This window comes from Callithrix jacchus, chromosome 5 (genome assembly GCF_049354715.1).
Source record: "Callithrix jacchus isolate 240 chromosome 5, calJac240_pri, whole genome shotgun sequence".
Lineage (NCBI taxonomy): Eukaryota > Metazoa > Chordata > Mammalia > Primates > Cebidae > Callithrix > Callithrix jacchus.
In genome coordinates this window covers 7,729,398-7,745,525 of record NC_133506.1, presented here as the reverse complement: position 1 = coordinate 7,745,525, position 16,128 = coordinate 7,729,398, and the positions used below count along the sequence as shown (strand labels likewise).

At 43.4% G+C, this 16,128-nt stretch overlaps 1 protein-coding gene across 1 annotated transcript; it reads left to right on the top strand.

The window, feature by feature from the left end:
• The first annotated feature begins 1,920 nt into the window (after positions 1–1,920).
• Positions 1,921–16,128, top strand: DEFB123 (defensin beta 123). The gene is made up of 2 exons (XM_008995585.5): positions 1,921–2,048; positions 11,968–16,128. Exons 1-2 carry the CDS (start codon positions 1,991–1,993, stop codon positions 12,111–12,113), a joined length of 204 nt encoding a protein of 67 aa, XP_008993833.1. The 5' UTR covers positions 1,921–1,990; the 3' UTR covers positions 12,114–16,128.

Sequence of the window (16,128 nt, the reverse complement as noted above, 5' to 3'; positions counted from 1 at the left end):
GATTTCTAGCCTGGGTGTGGGATGGCCTCAGCTGCCCTCAATGGTTTTGAGGCCTGGTGCTGTGAAAAGTCTCCAAGTAAAATGGTTTTCTATTCTGTAACAAGTGTCAGAGAGGAAGCAGCCTGGGGGAGGACAGGCCCTGAGAGGAAGGGACAGGAATGGGAGCCTGGGGAGGGGGGAGGGGAGGGGCCACCTGCAGGAGTCAGGACCCCCTCCTGGATGCCTCCCACGTAGCTGGACAAAAACTTACAGCAGAAGTCAGGAGAGTCGTGTACAGAAGCACCTGAAACAGAAACAGCCCAATGACCCCCATCCGGAGGCCACCTGCAAAGGGGGGCGCACAGCAGGACAGGAGAATCACAGTCATGGTCTTTTCCTTCCGGAAGCACTTGTGACTCCTGGAAGTTCAAACTGCTGGGCTGCAGGTTTTGAAGGGGGTTCCGGGACCGTAAACTCAACCAGTGGGCCCTGGACTCGGAGGGCAATTTGCAAAGAATTTTAAAGAGTGAGTCTGGGGATGGTGGAGGCACTGTGACTGGCCCGGGCCTGCCCATGGCACACTCACAGCCTTGCCCAGAGATACTTGAGGCCCTGGGCATGGGATCAGGTGAGATAATGGGTAGTGACTGCACCAGTGGTATGTGCTCAGGTCCTCCTCGAAAAGTGTTTATAGTTCCTGGGGACAAGCGGTATACAAGGCACAGGTAAGAAAAGCCTGGCAGTTTGGGTGGGAGGCCTGGAGATGGACCAGTGTTCTGATGTCTCTGGAGTCTGATGGCTGGGGCTGAGCTGCCCATCCTCAGAGATATCTAAGTTGGATGGAACGGCTGCCCATTGGCAGGGACATGTGCAGAGATCAGAGATTGATGGTCTCTGGTCCCTGTGGGCCTTCATGGTGGCTGGGCATTGGGAGAAGGCATCCCAGAAAGGGAAGTAGAAAAAGACAGCCGGGTGAAGTGGCTCACACCTATAATCCCAGTACTTTGCGAAGGGGATCACTTGAGGTCAGGAGTTCAAGACCCGCCTGGCCAACATAGGGAAAACCTGTCTCTACAAAACATACAAAAATTAGCCGGGCATGGTTGTTGAAAGGTCACCATCTAATTCTCGTTCATATGGGTGGACCTTGGAGGATGAAAAGTCAAACTATTAGACCTGCACCTAAATGGGCAAGCCTGTGGTGTAGTCAGGTTGCAGGTTGTCGCCCTGGTCTGCTGACTGCAAGAGCCTTTGCCAGGAGCAATAAAACCAGAGCGTTTCAAGAGATGGCATCTTATAAGCATGTGCCTTGGACCTTTTTTTTTTTTTTTTATGATAGAGTCTCACTCTGTTGCCCAGGCTGGAGTGCAGTGGTGCCATCTTAGCTCACTGCAGTCTCCGCCTCCTAGGTTCAAGTGATTCTCCTGCCTCAGCCTCCTGAATAGCTGGAATTACAGGTGTCCACCGCCACACATGGCTAATTTTTGTACGTTTAGTTCAGATGGGATTTCACCAGGTTGGTCAGGCTGATCTCAAACTCCTGACCTCAGGTGATCCACCCACCTCAGCCTCTCCAACTGGGATTACAGGTGTGAGCCACTGCAGCTGACGTTTTGTTTGTTTGTTTGTGTGTTTGTCTGCTTTCACTTCATTTGCTCAGAGCAAATCCAGCTGCACTGAAGGAGGCTGGGTGGCCACCAGAGCTAAGTCTCCACTCTGCCAGCCTCTCCTCCCTAGATGCTTGTTGGAAGCTGCTGGTCAAGACCAGTAAGCCGATGGCGGTTTGGAGCTGCATGGAAGGACAGGTAGTATTAAGTCTTGGGCCCTGGACCTTGATGGCTGCCCTCTGCCTGCTGACCTAAATGACGAGGGGAGGCGTGTCCACTCAGAGTGGGAGGGCCATACCCATGGGCAGCTGAGGGAGCGCGCCACAGGCCAGGCACTCCCCCTCTCACTAGCTCAGCTAGCTGTGGCATCGGACTTGCAGCTTCACGTCGGGCCGTCTTGAGCCATGAAGCTCCTTCTGCTGACTTTGACTGTGCTGCTGCTCTTGTCCCAGCTGACTCCAGGTAAGCTGGTAAGCTGGACCTTCTCCAGGAAGGGGCAGGGCTTGGAAACTGAAGCCTGCTCAGGAAATCCCAAGGGCCAGAAGGATGATGGGCTGCACGTTGCCATCTGGCACCATGTATAGGAGGCAGGAGGTGCCTCGCCAGCAGCAGGTGCCAGATGATAGATGCCAACGACCACATCCAGAGCTGTTCTCTCGGCCGCTCCATCCCTCCGCTCCCTGCTCAGCTCCAGGGAGCATGTGGGGGTGGCCTAGTGTGTGAGGAAGAGTGGGAGGGGTGAGCAAGAGAAGCAGGAAAGAAGAGAGGCAGGTATGGCCCTTTTGCAAATAGTCAGAATGAACTAAGCTTTGTGAAGATCACAGCCACCTTAATGGGAGAGGAAAGCTCATTTGTACTGTAGCTGTCTCTGTGCCAGACTCTGCGCTCTAGGACCATGGAGATAAATGACATGGCGCCAGGGCAGCTAACTGGGGAAGACAATTAAATGGCATTTACAACCCAAGGTGACATGGCTGTGACAGTGGGTAGCCAGGGGGCTGGTCCAGCTCAGTCTAAGGGTCAGAAGAGTCTTCCTGGAAGGACATCCTGAGTTCTAAAAAGTGAGCTGAAAATATAAAAAGAAGGAGAAGAGGGGAAAGCAGGAAGGGTGTCCCAGGCAGAGAGGTCATCAGCCTATGCAAAGGTCTGGATGCGGGGACAGCATTGAGGACCTGCACAACATGGAGGGGTGGGTTAGGAGAGAGGCAGGGGTAAAGCTGAGGAAGCATCCAAGGTCCAGGTCTCAGTGGGCCTTGAATGCCAGGTGTGGGACCCATGGGAAGGTTTAAGCAGAGAATGACCCTGGTCAGACATACCCCACCCACCAAATCCAGTATGAGCCACCTATCCGTTCCTGCTCATCTGGCAGAAGTTGCCACCCACCCTGAGGCTGTCAGCTAACCTTTCTACAGAGTCAGAACGTGTGAATTTCCTAAACAAGCTGACCTCAGTCCTTGTGTCTTTCTGAGACCCTAAAACACCACTCACCTGGAGTAGAGAGGAAAGCCCAAACTCCGGGTTAAAACCTGACCCATCATTTTCTGACTGTGACCCCCAAAAAGAAGCACAGCTGCTCAGAGTATCAATGTCTTCATTTCTCAAACTGCAATAACATCAAGTATGTAATAATATCAGGTTGAGGGAACAACCTTGAACACACTGAAATTTTGGTCTGCAAAAGAAATATGGCTTCTTTATTCTCCATAACTCACCACACTTGCCCAGGAACTTCAATCCTGACTGTGGGAGTTAGTGGTGGGAGGAGCAGGACTACAAAGGTCAATGACATGGTGTGAGGAGGGCAAACTAGGGGAGACAGTTAAATAGCATTTACAACCCAGGGTGACATGGCACATAGGGGCTGCACCTGAACTCAGCATTTACAACCCAGGGTGACATGGCACATAGGGGCTGCGTCTGAACCCAGCATTTACAACCCAGGGTGACATGGCACATAGGGGCTGCGTCTGAACCCAGCATTTACAACCCAGGGTGGCATGGCACATAGGGGCTGCACCTGAACCCAGCATTTACAACCCAGGGTGACATGGTACATAGGGGCTGCACCTGAACCCAGCATTTACAACCCACAGTGACATGGTACATAGGGGCTGCACCTGAACCCAGCATTTACAACCCAGGGTGACATGGTACATAGGGGCTGCGTCTGAACCCAGCATTTACAACCCAGGGTGACATGGTACATAGGGGCTGCACCTGAACTCAGCAGGTAAAATTTGTCTTTTCTGGCTTAAAATGATTTCTAAGCTAATTCGATCCCTTTTGAATAAGTATTACATCTTTCAGCATGTCTCTTTCTTCTATCACCCCTTCTCTTTCCTGGGATAGTATCTGGTTTTAAGGAAGAGTAACTTGGTAATTAATTAGTTGGTTTATTCAGTAACTACAGTTGAATGGATTTCTTGTTTCAAGCACTGTGATGGGTGCTAGAGGTAGAACAGTGAACAAAACAAGATAAGAAAAATTTCTGTCTTCTTGGAGCTGACATTCTACTGGAGGACCCGAAGACTTTGAAAAATGAATGAAACATATTGTGCGTCAGATGATGAGTACAGCGAGCAGAATAGGCAGGAAAGGAAATAGTAAACACCAGGGGAAGGTGATTTGCCTTTTTTCTTTTTTGAGACAGAGTCTCCCTCTGTCACGCAGGCTAGAGAGTGGTAGTGGCGTGGTCTCAGCTCACTGCAACCTCCACCTCCTGGGTTCAAGCGAGTTTCATGCCTCAGCCTCCCAAGTAACTGGGATTACAGGCACACACCACCATGCCCAGGAAATTTTAGTATTTTTAGTAGAGATGGGGTTTGGCCGTGTTGCCCAGGCTGGTCTTGAACCCCTGACTTCAAGTAATCTTGCTTGCCTTGGCCTCCCAAAGTGCTGGAATTACAGGCTTGTGCCACCATGCCTGATCTTTGCCATTTTTAAGGGGGTGCTCGTGGAATGTCTCACTGTGACCTGAGGGAACATCCGGGGTGAGCCATGTGGATATGTAGGGAAGAACATTCAAGCTGCGGGAAACAGCAAGCGCAAGGCCCCTGGGACAGGAGCATGAGGAGGTGGGGTTGGGTCCTGTGCTGGACCCTCACTGACTTCTGGGATCACATTCCTCATTGGATGTGGTCAGTGAGTGTCCTGCTAGCACTTACTACTGGATTTCATGGCTGATGAAATCTCTCAGCAATTTTGGGGTTCCCACTGACTTGACCCTTCGTCTCAGCCAGATCTTCCATCTGGTCCCAGGTTAAGGCTGTTCACACTCTCCCTTACTGCCTTCTGCACTCTGGGTGTACACCTGGCAGGTCCCTCACTGGTTTTTCTATCTCAACCAGAGACAAGGGAACTTGGGGACCTTCTGGATCTATTTTATGCTGTAGAAGTTGAGAGCAAGGTTCAGCCACGTCCCTCAGCCATTTCTCATCCCCCTTCAGCCAGCACCATGCTGTGCTGTATCCATGCTGAAGATAAGAATTTCTCTAAGGAGTTACCAGTTTCCCTGAGCTATGCTCTAAGAGGCAAAGAGTAAGTGTCCTCTGCTTTGGCAATTTCTTCCAACTAATCTGGGCATTCATAGCAAGAGACCCTCTTGCCCCTACCTTTGTCATGTTAATTATCTCTACTTCCGAGTGTTCAGGTCAACCAGTAGACTGCTAGTGGAAGATGCATGAAAGGCCTTGTCCCTAGCTTGTTGGTGGGTCCACCATCAGGCTGGAAGAGTGAGGCATGGGTTCTAGCAGGACTGTCAGGTTCACTGCTGCTGCTGTAGGAGCTGGATTTAAACTTCCAGCTTCCCTGGAAATTATGAGCAGAGTATTTCCCCTCTACTTCCTGTTGGGTATGGTGGTGGTGACAGAGGTTGAATGGAAGCTACTTTAGCTGGACCCTCAGCCTTAGCCTCCTATACCTTATGGTGAAATGGGATTGTCTGAACCCTCCAGGTTCACCTAATAATGTATAAAGGAGCTCTTTGAAATATCGAAATCCCTGAACTTCCTTGATCAGTATTGGTCCTTAACATTGTCTTTCTATGAACAACTCTTATCTCATTAGAGCTGAGCAATGAGTTTGTTGTTCTGTTGTTCGCCATTTCCCCCAAAGTCCAGAAACTGCCCAGTTCTGCTTTTTGACAACCAGTGGGTCTCATGATTAAAGAGGATTGAAATAGGCATCACTTTAATATTTTCAAAATATTGTCATACTCACCATTAGGTTAATTGTGGGAATTCAGGAGACCTATGTAAAGCCCAGAAACCCAGCAGAGATAAGATTGAGGTGGGACATGTCACCTACCCTTCCATTATACTTCCTCAAAGCACCCTGAGTTCTTTCTTTATAATTTTCATCATACTCTAGTTAATTAAATATCTGGGTATCTATTTTTTTTAATGGCTCTTTCTCCCCTCACTAGACTGGAAGTTTTCTGAGGATAGGTGTCTCATTCATTTATACTTTTTTCTCCAGTGTGTAGGCCTCTCAGTCTATACATGTACGTATTTCCCTGGCTTAGACATCTGGAAAGGAATTGCTAGGTAAAGACTGTGCACAGTTTTAAAATGCGTAAGTTATTGCTCAGTAGCCTCCACAGGTGCTTTAAAAAAAAAAAAGTTTATGAGGCCGGGAACAGTGGCTCATGCCTGTAATCACAGCACTTTGGGAGGTCAAGGCAGGTGGATCATGAGGTCAGGAGTTCAAGACCAGCCTAGCCAACGTAGTGAAACCTCGTCTCTACTAAAAATACAAAAATTAACCAGGCATGGTGGTGCATGCCAGTAGTCCCAGGTACTCGGGAAGCTGAGGCAGGAGAATCGCTTGGACCCAGGAGGTGGAGGTTGCAGTGAGCCGAGATCGCACCACTGCACTCCAGTTTGGGCAACAGAGTGAGACTTCTTCTAAAAAAACAAAGGTGTATGAGTTTCATTTCCCTCACTCGCCAATAGTTCCTCTTGACACTCTTAAATTAAAAATTGAGATTTTGTTGTGAAATAATGGCTTTTTCCTTATCTTTTTGTAAACTAAACCACAGACTTACAGATACTGAAAACCACATAATACAAGTGTGCAGCTTAATGGAGGTTATGAGTGCACATCCTTGTAACCACCATTCAGGTCAATGAACAGAGCATTGACAGTCACCCCAAAAGCGTCTCCACCTGTTCCATCCATCACAATTGTCTCCATCCCCCAAATTAGGCATTCCAGTCATTTGCATTCCTTTACAATCTCATTGCTAAGGGTGCATCCCTAGATACTCTATTTATAGTGTTACAATCTGATATCTCTTAAGATTCCTTAAATTTTTTAATTTACTGGTTCATCTTCATCCCTTTCTTACCTTTGCAAGTTATCTATTGGAAAAACGTAAGTCATTTCATCTATAACTTTCCGCAATATAAATTTTGCTGATTGCATATTCAAGGTAAAATTCCATGTATTCCTCTGACCTCTGCATTTCCTGCGAATCGGTACCTATATCCAGAGGTTTCATCAGGCTCAAGTTCTCCCATTTTAGGAAAACCTTTGGTGGTGATATGATCTTTCATTAGGAGGCATATAATATCTCGCCTGTCTTTAAGACAATAGGAATCACTGATGCTCAAAGCCTAGATCCATTAATTTTTGGGGCATTACACAATGATAATATTCTGTTAAGTGATATTCACCAGTTAGCTGGTACAGTCATATGAAAAAGATACTCCTCATTGTTTACTATTCAATTTCTTAGCGGTACAATTCATATAGAAAAGACAGAATACATGCTTGATGATTTTTCTTCATTTATAAATCTGCAAGCTAACGATCTATTGTCCTATCATCCCCCAATTGTGACAAAACCATCACAAATGCATGGATTTAAATATATTTAACGAATTTGCATTCATTGCGATCTTAATCTTACAGAAACTGATATGGTCTCATCCGTGGCTGGGGGAGCCTCTTTAATATGACCCTGAGCCTTATTTTACATATCCCTGGTAATCTCTGATAGCTTCCTTGTGATCAAGTCCATCTTACAAAGACCACAAGGACATACCAGCGGTCTGACAGATCTATTAACTTACCACAGCAAAGGAAACAGCACACACACCAAGGGCCTGTGGGTGGTTGTGGAGGTGCAGGAGGAGTCACCAAACGAAGAAACAAAGAGGGTTACTGTCGGAGTAAGGGAAAAGGCAGATTCAAGCATAATGTAAATGAAGCAGTGTCTGGTAGACTTCAAGGCAAGGCAGGGCCCCAAGGCGGTGTGTAAAGGAATTCACATCAGGCCTAAGCTGAGAAACTGATTCAGCATCCTGTTTCCAAGGAAAGTAGAAAATGAGGGGAGAGGTGGGATTTTATATTCCAAAACCCCTTATCTGAACCCAGCACCTGGCTCTGAAATCAAGGCTGCTTTTCTGTATGGAAAAGGCTCAGTTTCTGGGGGAAGAATATAACGTTTCTTTCTTGCTGATATGATTTCAAATACAAAGTTTCCAAGAGTTGTGATTAGAGAAAAAGAGTTTCTCAGCACTTTGTTCTTTTGTTAACAAAGGCAGTTTCACAGGCTTACATTGGCTATCTGGAGTGACAAGATAGTCTAGGCTCCTCTTGTGCAGATCCTGCGCCAGGTTTAGAATTAGTTCTAAGTTTTACAGCAGACATCTCTACCCCAGTCTCCCTTCAAATAAAAACATGCCAATTTGCACATTGTGTAAGAACCTTAAAACAGGATATTGTACTTCCATTTCTCCTCTCCCAGCCTTTGTGCTGTTGTCATACATTTCACTTCTATGTGTGCTATGAACCCCGCAGCCCAATGCTGTTAGTTTATTTTAAACAATGATCTTAGAAATGTCCTGGGAGGTGGAGTTTGCAGTGAGCTGAGATCACACCACGGTGCTCCAGCCTGGGCGGCAGATTGAGACTCCATCTCAAAAACATAAAGAAGTAAAAATAAATAAATGTTTGAGAACAAAAGTTGATTACATTTACCCACAGTTATCAGTTCTGACTTTCTCTACGCCTTTATGTAGCCATCCAGATTTCCCTCTGGCACCATTTTCAGCCCCGAATTCTTTACAGAGAGAGCAACAATATTCTAAAAATGGAGAAATAAAGACTTTTTCAGATATTCAGGCAGAAGGCCTGAATAACTTCCATTAACATTTCTTGTACTAAAAGCTTTCACTGATCAATTATCTCTGTTTTAGAATATCTGGAAAAGTCTTTATTTCTCCATTTTTAGAATATTTTTGCTCTGTAAAGAATTCGGGGCTGACTTTTTTCCTTTTATTACTTTGAAGATCTCTACCATCTTCCAGTGTGCACTTTCTGACAATAAGTTTTCTGGTTTTTTTTTTTCTTTGAGACAGTCTCACTCTGTCACCCAGGCCGAAGTGTAGTGGCGTGATCACAGCTCCCAGGCTCAAGTGACCCTCCCACTTCAGCCTCCCTAATAGCTGGGACTACAGGTGCACACCAACACTCCCAGCTAATTTTTTCTTTTTTTTTGTAGATTTTTTTGTGATTTTCTTCTTTTTTCAGGTGTGAGCCACCACACCCAGCCTCTCCTATTATTTTTATCTTTACTGCTATGTACATAATGTGTCTTTTCTTCTGCTTTTTTAAGATTATTTTCTTTCATGTGATTTTTGCTATTGGATTATGATATGCTTTTGCATGCTTCTTTTTTAGTTTTATTCAGCTTATAGTTCACTGAGGGTCACGGTTCTATGGACTTAGAGTTTTCATCAAACTTGAAATTTTTCAGCCATTATTTCTTCAAATACTTTTTCTGCCCCTCCATTCTCCTATCCTTTTGGCCTTCCAATTATACGTAATTCCAATTAGACTACTTGCTGTTGTCCCATGGGTCACTGACATTCTGCTCTTTTTTTCCCCCATCTTTTTTCTCTCCATGTTTCATTTTGGATGATTTCTGTTGCTGTGTCTTCAAGTTTATTTATCTTTTCTTCTTCAGTCTAACCTGCTATTGATCTCACTAAGTATATTTTTCATTTAATATTTAATGTTCCATCTCGAGTATTCCACGCAAATGTTTTTTACATCTTTATTTCTTCTGATGCTCGTGGTTTCCTCTGGTTCCTTTTCACTACCTGGAGCATATTTATCGTAGCTGTTTTATCATCCTTGTCTGCGCTTTCATCATCCTTGTCATTTCTGTGTTGGTCGATTTGTTTTTCTCCTGGTTATGGGTAATATTTTCTTGCTTGTTTTTTGTATACCTGAAAAATATTTTTTACACTTGTGGTTTCTGTATTTTGTTGTACTCCTCTAAAGAGTGTTAGATATTTTTCTGGCATGCAGCTAAGTTAGTTGGAATCAGATGGATATTTTCAAGACTGACTTTGAAGCTTTGTTATGATGGGTACAGGGTATTCTTTAGTCTAGGGTTAATTTAGCCCCCACTAATAAAGCAATAGCCTTCTGAGCACCAAATGCTACAAATTTTACAGGGTCATTCCACTCAGGCAGGTGGAAACACAAGCTATTCTCAGGCCTATGCAGTGACTGGGAATTGTTCTGCTTACTTCTTTTTGTTTTTATTTCACTTTAGGTTCTGGGGTACATGTGCAGGTCATGCAGGGTTGTTGCATAGATGCATACTATAGCCAGCATTTCTCCCCATGTTATCTCTCCCCAACCTTCCCACCCCTCACTGTCCCTCCTCTAGCCCCCCCAACTTCCCCCAGTGTGTGATGCTCCTTTCCCTGAGTCCATGTGTTCTCATCATTCAACACCCACCTATGAGTGAGAACATGCAGTGTTTAGTTTTCTGTTCTAAATAATGGTTTCCAGATTCAGCCAAGTCCCTAAAAAGGACACGAACTCATCATTTTTATGGCTGTATAGTATTCTATGGTGTATATGTGCCACATTTTCTTTGTCTAGTCTATCGTTGATGGGCATTTGGGTTGGTTCCAAGTCTTTGCTATTGTAAACAGGGCTGCAATGAATATACGTGTGCATGTATCTTTATAGTAGAACGATTTATAGTTCTTTAGATATATACCCAGTAATGAAATTACTGGGTCAAAAGGAATTTCCATTTCTAGGTCCTTGAGAAATCACCACACTGTCTTCCACAATGGTTGAACTAATTTACACTCCCATCAACAGTATAAGAGTGTTCCTATTTCTCCACATCCTGTCCAGCATCTGTTGTCTCCAGATTATTTAATGATCGCCATTCTAACTGGCATGAGATGGTATCTCAATGTGGTTTTGATTTGCATTTCCCTAATGACCAGTGATGATGAGCACTTTTTCATATGTTTTTTGGCCTCATATATGTCTTCTTTTGAAAAGTGTCTGTTCATATCCTTCGCCCACTTTTGAATGGGGTTGTTTTTTCTTGTACATCTGTTTTAGTTCTTTGTAGATTCTGGACATTAGCCCTTTGTCAGATGGGTAGACTGCAAAAATTTTTTCCCATTCTGTTGGTTGCCTGTTTGCTCTAATGATGGTTTCTTTTGCTGTACAGAAGCTCTAAATTTTAATTAGATCCCATTTGTCTATCTCAGCTTTTGTTACCATTGCTTTTGGTGTTTTAGTCATGAAGTCCTTGCCTATGCCTGTGTCCTGTATGGTTTTGCCTACACTTTCTTCTAGTATTTTTATGATGTTAGGTTTTATGTTTTTAAAAAAAATCCATCTGGAGTTAATTTTAGTGTAAGGTGACAAGAAGGGGTCTAGTTTCTGCTTTCTGCACATTGCTAGCCAGTTCTCCCAACACCATTTGTTAAACATGGAGTCCTTTCCCCATTGCTTAATTTTGTCAGGTTTATCAAAGATCAGATGGTTGTAGATGTGTGGTGTTGCTTCTGAGGTCTCTGTTCTGTTCCATTGGTCTATGTCTCTGTTTACTTCTTTTTGGTGTTTTTGTTTGTTTGTTTGTTTGTTTGTTGTTTATTCCCAGGCCTTTGGTAGTTTCCTCTCACACATACACAGAAAGGCACTTAAAGACAAGAGGGTGGGCCAGGCATGGTGGTGCATGTCTATAATCCTAGCTACTTGGGGAAACTGAGGTGGAAGAGTCCCTTGAACTTGGGAGGATGAAGTTGCAGTGAGCTGAAATCATTCCACTGCACTCCAGCCTTGGTGACAGAGTCTCCAGAAAAAGAAAAAAAGAAAAACCCACACACTGCAAGACTTTATTCAGCTGATGTACACCAAGATCACTCTCTCAAAGGTGGGGAGCAAAAAAATGGGGTAAAGGAAAAACAGTGATAGGTGAAAAGAGCCAAAGGCAAGGGAAACAAGGGACCTTCTATCACATCTATTTCCATCCTTTTACAGGCTTTTCAGTCCAGAGCCTACTTCTTAGGACTGACACTGTCTCCCTTTTTTTCTTTCTGCTTTGTGTTAGGCGGCACCCAAAGATGCTGGAATCTTCATGGCAGATGCCGCCACAGATGCTCCAAGAAGGAAAGGGTCTATGTTTACTGTGTAAACAGTAAAATGTGCTGCGTGAAGCCCAGGTACCAACCAAAAGGAAGGTTGTGGCCATTTTAAGTGCTTTGAAGTCTGAAATCATGAAAATGCAGTTGAAGCGACCCAGTGGATTCCCATGCTCTGTCAATAAACACGTCTGACTGATTCCTATGTTTGCCTGTTAGTGAACCCCAGCAGCTCTCAGAGTGACTTTCAGGTGGTTTGCGATGTCAAAACTGTTTTCATAATAATAGTAAGACTTTTTTTACTTTTTTAAACTTACTCTTTCACAAGTGTATAGTGGAATTTTCTAGAATCTACATGACATATAATGACATAATTGTTCTGGCAGCTAATGAAAGATGTACTAATGTGCCCTTGTGTGGAATCTTTTTAAGTAGAAGGCTTAAGGTATAAGTATGTTCATTTTCACAGATTCATGTAATTTGTTCTCAGTAATTCTACTGAGAACTCTTACAAACTACCTTTGGTTATATTATTAACTGTAATTATTAATCTATATACCTTTATAATCATCTAATAAGTCATTACTTGAAAATCCCACAACTTACCTTGCACCACAAAAAATAAGAACACTTTGTCATCTTGGTTTGCAGAGGTATTTTGTTCTAATTTTTTATTTTTTATAGAGATCGGGTCTCGCTTTGTTACTGTTACATATAAAATGTTTCTTTTTGGTGCTGCAAAGAAAAATTAGTACTGGGACAAAGGATCTCTCAGCAAAGCAATTCTTTTTACTTCCTACAGAAAGGGTACTCCCATTAGCAATCTTGTCAGGAGAGAACAACGAACAGAGGAAAGCAGACCTATTTATTTCCTATACATCTGGGGTTGTCCTTACTGCTGCGACTGATCTCCATTGGCTGGAGCCAAACCTCACAATCTAAACTAAAACCCGATTGGCTAATAACCTGAAACTTTTCTAAACAGGTAAAAGCAATGGAGAGCAAAAAGAGGAAGTCCAAATAAGGAAGGGGCATAGGCTGCAAGCTGGGACATGCCTGTGAGCATGTCCAGCACAGATATCACAGTTAAAGTACAAGGACAATTGCTAGAAGCCCTATCCTATGTAGCCGTTAGACATGCTTACAGTCTAAAAGGACATGTCTTACAGGCATGTCTAACAGCTACATAAGATGGTGCTTCTAGCAAAAAAGCGAGAAGGCTTTTGAAGACAGTGTTTAAAAGAATTATTTCTAACATTTATGAATTTTTCTTAAACAAGAAAGGAAACTTTGAAGAGGAACTTTTCTACTTCCCACAGTTACCCAGCCTGGATTTGAACTCCTGGCCGGCCCCAGCCTCCTAAAGTGCTAGGAATACAGGAGTGAGCCACCACTCCCATGGGGCCTTGGAGAGTTATATTAACAACAGCCCTAACTCTCTAACAGAAAAAAGGACATGCTCTCTCTGAGGCAAAAAAATAACACCTATTTTAGTCTCTATAGTTCTCTTAAATACAATTTCTGGCATATCTACAATTTTAAAACACATATAAGACATGCACAGAAGCAGGAAAATATGACCCACAATAAAGAATAAAAGTAATCAAATAGAAGCGGACCCAAAGATGGTGATATGGTTTGGATCTGTGTCCCCGCCCAAATCTCAGGTTGAATTGTAATCCCTAGTGTTGGAGGTGGGGCCTGGTGGGAGGTGACTGGATTATGGAGGTGGATCCTTCATGAATGGTTCAGCACCATCCCTTTGGTACTGTTCTTGAGATAGAGTTCTCACAAGATCTGGTTGTTTAAAAGTATGCGGCACTGCCTCACTCTTCTCCTCCCCCTGCTCTGGCCATGTAAGACAAGCCTGTTCTTCACCTTCTGCCATGATTAAAAGTTTCCTGAGGCCTCCTCAGAAGCCTTTATGCCCTCTGTACAGCCTGCAAAACCATGAGCTAATCAAACCTCTTTTCTTTATAAATTACCTGGTCTGACAGAGGGAGTAGTGGTTGGAATTAACAGACAACTTTAAAATGACTGTTATAAATATGTTAAAGAAATTGGAAGAAAAGATTGAAAAGAAAATGAATGAAAGGATGAAGAATTTAAACAAATGCACAGAAAAATATGTATTGTTTTCCATTGCTGTATTTCAGAACCACTCCAGAACTTCGAGTGGTTTTGAAATGACAACTATTTGTTATTTTTCACAATTCTGTGCATTGATTAAGTGGTTCTTCTGATATTCTCACACGAGGTCATTCATGTTACTACATCTCTCTTCACATAACCTCTCCACCTCAAAGAAGTTGACCTTGGCTTCTTCCATCATGATGGGGTCCAAGAGCCTCCCAACGTGCTAGGAATACAGGAATGAGCCACCACTCCTGGCCCTGAAAAGGTATATTAACAAAAGTCCTAACTGCCTAATGGAAGAAAGACATGTTCTCCCTTAGGGAAAAAGTAACACCTATTTTAGTCTCTATAGCTCTCTTAAGTACAATTTCTGACATATATGGGCAAACCTCAACAAGTGGCATTTCTCAAATTTCTGTTTGGATTACATTTGCTGACGTTCCAAGCCATATACCAGTCACTGTGAAAGAGGACTACATAAGGGCATGAATACTAACAGGCTGATTCACTGCTTGTTGGAAACTCTAAGAATAAATTGGGCCTTCTAAACTGAGACATACTAAAATTAAGAATTTATTGGATGGTAAGCCAGGCATGGTGGCACATGACTGTAGTCCCAGCTACTTGGTAGGCTGAGGCAGGAGGATCACTTATGCCCAGGAGTTTCAGTCTGTAGTATGCTATGATTATGCCTGTGAATAGCCACATGTGAATAGCAACATAGCGAGATCCCACCTTTTAAAAAAATAAAAACAATGTGTTGGATGGGTTTAACAGCAGAAGACAGGGCATTGTAGAAGAATGAATCAGTGAACTCAGAGACAGATGAATAGAAAATATACAAACCAAAGCACAGAGAGAAAAAAATGCAAGCATATCAGAGCATGAGAGACTTGTCGGACAACACCAAATGATCCAACATATATGTAAATAGGTCCCAGAAGAAGAGATGGGAGACCAGGCACAGTGGCTCACATTTGTAATCCCAGCACTTTGGAAGGCTGAAGCAGGAGGATCACATGAGTCTAAGAGTTCAAGACCAGCCTGGACATCATAATGAGACCCCATCTCTATATTTCTTTTTTTTTTTTTCAAGATGGGGGTCTCACCATGTTGGTTATGAACTCCTGGGCTCAAGCAATCGGCCTGTCTCACCCTCCTAAAATGCTGAGGTTACAGGATTGAGTCACCAAGCCCAACCCCACCCATCTCTATTTTTAAAAATCAATTTAAAGTTGGGAATGAGCAAGAATAAATATTTTTAAAAGATAACTGCTGAAAAATTTCCAAAATTGTTGAAAGACATCAATCCATAAGAAGTTTAGTGAACTCCAAAGCAGCATAGACACAAAGAAAATCAAACCTGCAGGGCACAGTGGCTCATGCCTGTAATCCCAGCACTTAGGGAAGCCGAGGTGGGCAAATCGTCTGAGGTCAGGAGTTCAAGACCAGCCTGGCCAACATAGCAAAACCCCATCTCTACTAATAATACAAAAATTAGCTGGGCATGGTGGCACACACCTGTAAGCCCAGCTACTCAGGAGGCTGAGGCAGGAGAATCGCTTGAACCTGGGAGGCAGAGGTTGCAGTGAACCAAGGTCCTGCCACCGCACTCCAGCCTGGATAACAGAATGAAACTGTATCAAAAAGAAAAAAGAAAGAAAAGGAAAGAAAATCAAACCTGAACATATTATAGTCAAACTGCTAACAAAAGAAAAAGTACTTCTCAGTACCTATAAATATTTCATACAAAACATGTTCAAGAATTTATGGAGAAAGAAAATCTTATTGAAATACAATAGAGAAAGCCTAAATTAATTGAGAAACATACCATGCTTAGGAATTAGAAGTCTCAATATCTTAAAGATGTTAACTCTATACTAATTGTACCCCAGATTCTATAAAATTCCAACAAGATTTTTTCATAACGTGTTCAAAATTGTGTATATGTAAACAAATATTTTGTTAGGGACACATATATAATAAAACTTCCA